The following is a 10,059-nucleotide window of genomic DNA, read 5'->3' on the forward strand; positions in this document are numbered from 1 at the left end:
AACCCTTTGCAGAGTCACTCTGGTCTAAACCCGCTGATGTGAATGGGGTTTGATTGCACTGTTAGTCAAGCAGTTCTGCAAAGCTCATTCCAACTCCTACACGGAGCCTGTCTGCGTCTGGCACTGTGGCTTCCTTATTCCCCAGCATCACACAATAAATTGGGGGTGGTGCAATGGGCCTGGGCTTCTGCGAATCTGGAACAACAAGGAACAAGCTGGCTGCCTTTTAGGACTGTGCAGCCCCCAGGCAGTGGAATCAAACTGCGATCACCTAGAAAGGCAGGCATCATAGCCAGCGAGACCCTGAGGAGATAGGGAATGCAATCTACAGCCTTCCTTCGGGTGGGATACCCCATCCGCCATGTTGTTCCCCCCAATGTTCCCCGTGTGGGTCCCCCTTTTTGTGACTGAAAGACTCAACCCCTCCTCCCCCCGCTTTGCTGGATAGTTGGCTGGCTCTCCACGGGCTGGCAATAGACAAGAGTGGGAAAGAGATAAAAGAAAAGGCAAACAGTATCCACTCATGCTCCTCTCTCTTGCCAGGACCAGGTCCTCTCCTCCTTCAAAGCCGCCTGTGCCATGAGGGGATTTTTAAAGAACCACTGTGCAGCCGTACAATGGGGGGCTTGTTTGTGCAGTTGGTGATGGCTGTTTTGTGGAGAGTGAATATCCCTCACTGCCAGATATTCTCTGCCTGTGGACAGAATTGAGTGACTCTGTGGAACACAAGAGTGTGGCCATGAGGGACTGAAGGCATGTCGCCTAAAGAGGAATTCTGATTGCCATGAGGATTTGCAGTGCACATATGTGTGTGGACATTTGTCGTGCACACATCCACCATGTGTGCCCGTTATCTCTTGTGTATGTGCTGTTACCATGTGTGCATGAACTCCTTGGATATATTTGAATCTGTGTGCATGAAGCCTCTTCATTTGCAAAAGACCCCTTCAGTCCTTGGAAGATTCTACAAAGTGTGTGTGCATGATGCATCCATGTATGATCGCGTGTGTGTGTGCACGCATTATGTGTGTCTTTGGTGCATTATGACGGAGTGGCTGGGGTAGTAGATTAGAAATCCTTTTGTTCCTGTGGCTCTAAGAAGCAATTCCAGAAACACCTGTGTGCTGTGTCAGTTTCTTTGGGCCCTGATGGAAAAGAGAGAGGCACAGGACTGAGGCAGGCCATTCCACTCCTGTTCCCTCCTTTGCTATTGACCTGCTGGTTGACCTTGGGCAAAGTCCCTATGGCTTTGGGCCTCAGTTGCACACCTCTGCTCTGGGAATAAGATCTGCCCTGCCTCACAGGGATTGGGCGGCTGCATTGTTTGTTTGTTCTAGGCTTCCATGCTGCGAAGAGTGAATTGCATTTGTGCCCAGCCGTCCCATGGGCTCTGGGTGGTGGGTGTCATTGTTGGTGAAGAACATGAAACACAGATTAGCCAATGCTCTAGAGACACACTGAAATTCTGATAAGACTCACAATTGCAGATTGGCAGTTCCCCTCCCAACACTGGTATTTCTGCACTTGACATACAATAACCAGGCACAGCCACATCACAGGCCCTGTGCCTCCCTCCAGTCCTCACCTTGGAGTGTCCATGGCAGATTCAGGCCCTTTAGGCTGGACATCGACACCCCGTAGTCTGTCACCTTGCCAGAGGCTTCCATGCCAACAACTGGACACAATAGTTGCTAAAGTCCCACCCCGGCATTGTTTGCAGTTGTCCTGCTGAGACTAGAAGTCATGCAATGTTGTCTCCTTGCTACAAAACCCCTTCATCCATCCTGTCTGCCGGGTCTGAGAAACAGGAGCCAAAGATCTGCCGAAACCAAGAGAAGCAGCAGGAGGCAAGGGACGGGTGGGGAGGGGGCACAAAGGCAGTCCTCCCCCAGCTCTGCAGTTAGCATCCAGCTCAGTGAGAGAACAAGAGCAGTGGGTCAACCCACAAGTGAGATCTCAGGATGGAGCCCCAGAAAAGGACCTTCCTGCAACAACACAGCTCTTGGCAGTGCCAGGGTAGGGTGGTGGAGGGAGAGGGGCACCTGGCATTTAGCCCAGTGGGGGGTTTATTTTTAGACAGAGCAGGGGGTGCAACCAGACTGGAAAGTTTGCTATTACACTTTAGGATGCCAAGTGCTCCCCGCGGAGCTCGATGCCCCCTTGCCAAGTTCCGTTGCCTCCATGGAGCACATTCGTGCCCAGTCCTATTGTCATGCCGCCTGCCCGATCGCGTGCCCTTTGCCGAACCTCAGTATCTCCAGCTACCCGTGCCAGCCTCCGCGTCCCCTGCCAAGCATGCGCCCCTCGCCAGTGCCGGTTCTCCCGCTGGGTGCCGACCACCCCGTCGAACCTCCAGCTTCGTGTGTCCCCCCCCCCGATCTCGCGCCTCCCCCCTTCCCCGTCAAGGAAGGCAGGGGAGCGGAGCTCCGGAGACGCTGCCCAAGGAGACCGACCAAGACACGGCGCGTGAAAATCGCTGTGACTCACCGTTGGGCTGAATGTGGCTAGTGAGGATCGTGCCAGCCAGCAGGACATGCCACAGCCCCGTGCCCACGCGGGCACCGGCTCCGAGCTGCTGCCATAAAGCCATCCCTCGGCAGGGGAGGAGAGGATCGCGGTGAGGACGGGACGGGACCCGGCCGGGGCGGTGGGGGGGGGAGGAGGAGGAGGAGACGACGAAGGTCCCAGCTGGAGTCTGCTCCGCGCAGCTGCCGCAACAACTCAGGGCACCTCGGAGGCACTCAGCGCCCCAGCCCGCCTCGGGCTCCCAGCACGCTCCATCTGATGCTCGTGGCCCGACGGACCCGCCGCCGCCGCCGCCGCCGGGGCTCCAGGGGGAGCGATCTGGGGGGCGGCGGGAAGGGGGCGGCTCGGTCCGACAGCCCGCTTCGGAGATCCGCGCCGGACAGCCGCATAGACCCCCTCGCCGGCCGGTCGCCGCGGCGCGACTGTGCGTGTGTGCCGAGTGTGTGTGTGTGTGTGTCTCCGTCTCTCCCTCCCTCCCTCTCTCTCTCTCACTGCCAGGCAGCGCTGGGTTGGCTGCGAGCACCTTGTCCGCGGCAATGCAGAAGAGAAAGAAGAAAGAGCCAGCGAGGGGCTGCAAAACCCGGACTGGAATCCGCCACGGGAAGGGACGGAGCAACAGCTGGTTCCAGACTGACAAGCTCCTGAGACGCAAACAAGCGCTCCGCTGGGAGGGGAAAAGGGAGCCGCAGCCGCCAGGCGGAGCCGCGCACACCTACCTGCCTGCCTGCCTCTCTCGGCACCTCCGGGTAAAAAGGGGAGGGGGGCAGGGAGCCGTGCCAGGAGCAAACGGGGCCCGATCGGGGAGGGGGAGGGGGCGGTAGGGTAGATACGGCTGCGCCCAAGTCCGTGAGCAGTCTCTTCTGTGGGTCTGTATAGACACCCCCGGCCACAGGGGGTTCCAGGCCCACAGCATTACAGCCCTGGTGGCAAATCAACAGGCGGTTCGGAGACACCCCCCCCCCAAGAGCCTTTTTTGTAATCTGCCCTCCTACGAAATGCTACTTGTTCAATCCCGCCTGCTGCTCCCTCCCAAAGCTAACCTCGTGGCAGAGCAAGAGCCCTTTAGCTCACTTACCCCACCCTGCAACGATTCCCATCCCCCCCCAGCCATCTCTGGTATTTTAAGAGACATCACACCTCCACATCAACTCCTGAGAGGAAACCTAGGTACCGTTCACACATTACAAAAGGGAAAGCGTGTGGGAAAGGGGGAGGGCCCCCCCGTCCCCCCCGCTGTCGGAGGTTCAACCACGTCCTTCAAAGACTCGCCATGCTCAGCCCCCCTCCCCCGTCACCTTGCACGGGGAGCAAGGATTCCCCAGGGGTCAGGAGCAAGGCTCCCTCTAAGCTGTGGAGTCGTGTGAGCAAAAATGCTACTTGGTGAGCTGCTGGCATTAAAGTTGTGAGCGAGCAATTTGGCTGCTGCATTAATTAGTTTGCTCTGGAGCCATACATCCTGAGCTGAGACAAAAATGTGTGAGCCGGAGGCTAAAAAACTGTGAGCTAGCTCACACTAACTCAGCTTAGAGGGAACACTGGTCAGGAGCCCAGTCTGGCGGTTGTCTCATTCCGACTCCAGTCCTGGGCTTGTCTGGAGCAGGGACTGCCAATCATCAGCATTTATGTTCTGGACAAACGTCCCCCGAGGAGCTGCCTGGGACCCCCGTGCTCTGGTGGTGCCCGCTCTGCCGCAGCAGGAGGAGAAGGAGGGGTGGGGGGAGGAAGGACGGAGGGTGTGAAGGAGCCCGCAGGGCACCCAGAGCTGCTGGACGGGTGGGGGGCGGGAGGCTGCGCTGGGGTCAAACAAGGAGGCTGGGCAAAGCTCGCTAGGAGAAACCTGTGCCTCTTCCAACACAGAGGCGCACGCAGCGTGCACGAAGGCAGACACAAAGACGGGACAAAACAGACACAGAACAATACACATCTGAAGACTAGGCACATATAGACCAAGGAGAAAAAGACGCCGAGCAAAACACAGACACGCACGCAGACAGAGACAATACGATATATGGATATACAGACAAACGGGGGGAGGGGGGGGACAAAGCCACACAGACAACCCCAGACCTCTGCACAGAACAGGCAAAAGGGAGACACACTCTTGACACAGATGACACACTCTAGGCAGCCCTCACACACAGTGCTGCATTCTGTGCAAAGTCATATTCAAGAGCTGGACACACTACCACATACAACCAGTACAATTACGAGAACCGCCCGAAGCTGACTGTGCAGACACAGAAAGGGGTGCCTAGTCCTGTTACTTAGCCCCCCACCAGCACCTCCAAGGACTTTTGTGGGCTCCAGAGTTTGATGCTTGTGGTGGAGTCCTATGTGCTGCATGCACAGGGATGGAGGGCTAAATCTGCTTTGGAGGAAAGAGGCACTGAAAAATCTGACATTAATGAACCCTTAGACTTGCCATTAAAGGGCTTTCCAGCTGCCTCCCCCCCCACACACACACTTTTGTTCCTACTTTAAAGAGAAGGAAACTGTCCCACAGTTGTCTCTTTTACAGTGTTATGTGCCAGACAGATGTAGCCATCAGGAACACGTTAATCCAAAAAGAAAGAAGGCAGGGCTGGGGCAACCCTCTTTTTGACCTCTGCCCCTCAAGCAGGGTGAGGTGCCCATATGCTGCACAAATGCAAGCTGTAATTGGGTGCAGGAACAGATTTATTTAAAGTTCAAAACCAGGCAATTCATGACATTATTTTTTGCAAAACTTCTGCTTATTTAAAACGTGTGTATATATTTTTTAGAACACACAATTCCCCTGTGGCCCAATATGCGCTGGGATTTTCTTTTTTCTTTTAAAGCAGAATTGTCTGTTTTTGAACTCTGAATACATCTGTCCTACACCCTCTTACAGAGTGTTCTTATCCTGTGCTCATTTTGGCAGCTTGCCTCTCTTTGGATTGGGATGCCCATACCTCCGGGCTCTTCCTGGAGTGCGCCTCCCTCTACCACGGCTCTGAGAGTGACCTTGTCTCACATGGCAGCACTGCCAACCCTCTGGCACCTCAGGTCTCAGCATCCCGTAAAGAGCAAGTGGTGGCACATGCGCCCTTTAAATGCCAGAGAAAAGGGGGCGATGCTGTACAGCGGGATAGCCACTGTGGGAGCCACAGTCCCCAGTTGTGTGAGGCACTGAGCACTGTGACATCACAGTCCAGCACTGGGGTTTCCATAGAAACCCCCATTTCCAGCACACACTGACTTGAGCGAATGGGAGGGTGAGGGGTGATGCTTGGCTGTGTGCCAGCAGGTGTTCATCATCCCCTGAATGTTTTTGACTGGGGAGATGAATTTCAGGTACTGAGCTGGATCAAGTCAATGTTAATGCACAGCTGATGCCTGCTTGGGATCATGTTTCAGCTATTGAGTTGTTCCCCTGATGTCAGTGAAAGGTGGCAGCTGATGGGATCATAAATGAGATGCCACAACAAGGGTTGCGAACTCCAGCTTGGGACATTCCTGGAGATTTTATTTTGGGGGGTAGAGCCTGGGGAGGGAAGAATGCCATAGAATCCTCCCTCCCTCCAAAGCAGCCATTTTCTCCAGGGGAACTGATCTCTGTAGTTTGGAGATCAGTTGTAATTCTGGGACATCTCCTGGCCCCACCTGGAGGTTGGCAACCCTAGCCACCACTCCCAACCCCAGGGAAGTTTGGAGGCAGTGGGGGGAGCTGTGGGGCACAAGACACAAACACACACACCACACTTTGCCCTGTGAAAGAGGGGGCAGATTAGAGTCCACACCATAATGAGACACTGGCTTGCAGTCAGAAAGCCGGGGGGGGGGGGGGGGGTGGGAAAGAGCCAGCATCAGGGAAAATGGATTTTTTTTCTGCTTGGGCCAAGGCATGTTTATGGAGGAAAAATGGAGGTCAGTGTGCCTGAACCTAGCCCCATTGGGGGGGGGGGAATTCCTGAATGACTTTCAGCAAAAGCCTATGCCGAGGTATTACAGTCTAAGCCCATTGTGGCGTGAGATTGGAGTGAATCTGCATAGCTTTCCACTGTAAAACACTCCCCCTGCCTTTATAGCCTATGTATGCATGCACCACCCTTTGAATCACCAAATACAGAGTTGAATTTGACTTCTGGACAATCTCAGTGTATGAATTCAGAGGAGGAGGCAGAGCTGAGAAAAGTTTTAAGGTGCAGGCCTGAAACCTTAATGACCAGAAAGAACCTTGGGACAGCTCCTGCTGGTCAGAATGAAATGGGGCTCTGAACACCTTGCTGGTGCTTCCTCTCATGGCTCCCCAAATCCCTTTTGTTTTCATCCCCAGAGTTACACCTCCCCCTAGCTTGTGGCCTTCCACCACCAGAGTCCTTGCCAAAATATTACAAATTTTGCAAATGCCTACCAGTGGACTAAGAATGAATGCTGAAAGTCAAGTAATGTATGCTGTGAAGGCAGAATTTATCAAGAATGTGCTTCACAAGAACCATTGTCAGCATGGTGGTCAGTATGGTCACACTGCAAAATGTTCCCTGGGCTGATTAGAATTAGGGAAGTAAATGGCTGTCTGTTTATCCAGTATGGGACAAATTTTACTGCTCATGATCCTAGATACTGACACCTCTTTACCCATTCACACACCTTTCCCCTTCTGCAGAATAACTTCTCCAGCCAACAGCTGCTGCAAGTAAAGGGCTTTCTACAGCGGGGGTATCCATTCACCATGCCCAGCTCCCCAATTAGCTCCTATCCCCCAGTATCTATGACTCCTGTGACAACTTTCCCAGGGGTCTTGTATTCCTGACTGGAACCAACTTTTTTCAACTCAAGTGCCAGACCAGAGCCACAGCATGGCTCCCTGCTGCCCTGGAAATCTTCCGCGCTTGGCAAGAGAGGAACCCAGCTCTGTTTGCTCCCCTCCCTGGGGATATTTATTCACATCCACTTGGCAGCCTGCAACTGGGGACTGATTAGCCGGTTCTATTTGCATGAAGCTGATAAACAGTCCTAAAGGAGATGGCTCATGGCACATCTGGGCTTGCCCTGCAGCACTTGCTCCTCGGTGGCAGTGGCAAGAAAGACACGGCCGAGGCCAGTCCTGTGGAGGCCTCCGCAACCTGTTCCCCAGAGGAGCATGACAGTCAAAGTGCCCTGTCAGAGGACAGGACTGTCCTCTCCCCGTTTGCTGTGTGTGAGGTCTTAGCTGCCAGAACCAAGAGTCAACTAGCAGAACAGGTGACCCAAGTAGAAAGCTTCTGCAGACGCAGTGGCAGATCCCTGCTGCTCTCTTCTCTCTTTCATATCCTGCCAACCAGTGTTCCCTCTAAGCTGAGTTTGTGTTAGCCAGCTCACAGTTTTTTAGCCTCCGGCTCACATATTTTTGCCTTAGCTCAGGAAGGATGGCTCCAGAGCAGTGTTCCCTCTAAGTTTGTGTGAGCCACCTCAGTCTTTTTAGCCTCCGGCTCACACATTTTTGTCTTCGCACAGGAAGGATGGCTCCAGAGCAAACTAATTTATGCCGTAGCCAAATCATTGCTGGCTCACAACTTTAATGCCAGTAACTCACAAAGCAGAATTCTTGCTCACAAGCAGTGTTCCCTCTAAGCTGAGTTAGTGTGAGCCAGCTCACAGTTTTTTAGCCTCTGGCTCACACATTTTTGTCTTAGCTCAGGAAGGATGGCTCCAGAGCAAACTAATTTATGCAGCAGCCAAATTGCTCACTCAAAACTTTAATGCCAGTAGCTCACAAAGTAGAATTTTTGCTCACAATACTCCACAGCTTAAAGGGAACATTGCTGCCAACCCTCATTCTGTACAGCTGCAGGAAGACCTGTCACAGCAGCTCGACGCGCAGGGCCCCTGAGGGTCTCTCCACAAGATGGAGCTTGCTAGTCGCCATCATCTCACCACCCCATTTCCTTTTTCTTTATGGCATACTATATACCAAATTGTCCAAAAGTTCTTCGGGAGCTGGGGTTTCTCCATCTGCCTTTCCCTCATCAAAGTACTACTTGCTAGAACAGCACCCTTCCACCTCAAGCCTAGGAATCAAGCTCCATTTTGCTCCTCCAGCCCACTCTGGTTCTCAGTTCCCAACTGATTGCCCATTTGGGTGTGGGGGGAGGAGGAACCTCTATCTGTATAATGGGGAAATCAGCAACTGCTGGCCCTAGTGTGATTGTGACTTGCTGGAAGTCTAATGCAGGCTGTGCCTGACTATCCACCTCCCCCAATGTATTTCTCTATCCTAAAAGCAGTCCTGGCCAGGAAGCTAAAGAAGTTTGGTTGGTAAAGTTGGGTACTGAGTGTAGGAAGAGTCAGTGTTCAGAATTTTCTCTCATTTTTCACAAAGTTGAATGGGATCATGTGGACTGACATCCTTTAAGAGTCAGCAAGGAGCCCTTCTTCATTTTGGACAGTGATGTCCTTCTCGTGTAAGGAGCTGGTTCCTCAGCAGAGGTATTGTGCAAGAAGGTCTTTTCGTGTGCGGGTGAGAAATTAATATTAATTAGGAATCCATCTTCAGTTAAAAACTGTTTGGCAATTTTATCTCTGTACAGCCATTTTATATCTCACTTTCTTCATGCCGCCCCCAGATTACCTCATATCTTCTTTAATAAGCTTATTGATGTTACACTATAAAATCTATTTGAAGTACTATCTAGTAGACTAGCTGACTCTGGGTGCAATAACTCAGCAGAAGAAGCAAATCTCGTAGGCTCTAGCAATAGAATCCACTGATTGTCATTGCTGGTCCTGGCAAAACGTCGCACTTATACTATTCATAATCGAACCTGGAACTAAGCAAGAACCACACTTTCCTAACATCAGTGTTCCCTCTAAGCTGATTTAGTGTGAGCTAGCTCACAGTTTTTTAGCCCACAGCTCACACGTTTTTGTCTTAGCTCAGGAAGGGTGGCTCCAGAGCAAAGTAATTTATGCAGTAGCCAAATCGCTCACTCACAACTTTAATGCCAGTATCTCATAAAATAGAATTTTTGCTCACAAGACTCAACAGCTTAGAGGGAGCATTGCTAACAATAGTGTGTAGTTTGTTTCCCAAGAATGGATCAGGTCCACATCTGCAGTTTAGCACCATCAGGTGCTCCCTCCCCATCCACTGAGGGCTGTTTGCTCCTGCCTTGTATGGATGGGCCTACACCTTAGAACACTCCCAGCACTGCTTTTCAGATGAGGCCTGAACTAGACAACATGCTGGACACTCTGTCAGTCTCTTACCAGGAGGCCAAGCTTGGACCAAGACCACAGCACAAAGATAGAGGGTTTAAGCTTTCTCAGTCTAGAGTGGCTCTATTGGGTTGCTTTTTATCCTGTGGTGTGAAAACTAGCTGTTGGGTATTACAAGTTGAAAACACTCAGTATATCTGGGGTTAAATGTTTGTTTATGTTACTCACAGGAAGTCACATGTTTATCATGTAACCAATGTTCTTTAGATGTAGAAAGCCTGGGAATTTTCTCCCTGATCTAGGGATTTGATTGGGACTAAAGTGTCAAGGTGTATTACCATTTTATGGCTTCTCTTCCCGTCTTTGTTTTGGTGT

General features: G+C 52.2%; 1 protein-coding gene across 1 annotated transcript in view; it reads right to left on the reverse strand.

The window, feature by feature from the left end:
* UNC5A (unc-5 netrin receptor A) overlaps positions 1 to 2,590 on the reverse strand; it is a 107,637-nt gene extending 105,047 nt beyond the window's left edge. Inside the window, 1 exon segment of the mRNA XM_015412505.1 lies at positions 2,488 to 2,590. Within this exon segment, the coding sequence (XP_015267991.1) occupies positions 2,488 to 2,590 (103 nt within the window).
* Between the last annotated feature and the right edge of the window lie 7,469 nt (positions 2,591 to 10,059).

Source organism: Gekko japonicus, unplaced genomic scaffold (assembly GCF_001447785.1).
Source record: "Gekko japonicus isolate JY-2015 unplaced genomic scaffold, Gekko_japonicus_V1.1 scaffold100, whole genome shotgun sequence".
Taxonomy (NCBI): Eukaryota; Metazoa; Chordata; class Lepidosauria; order Squamata; family Gekkonidae; genus Gekko; species Gekko japonicus.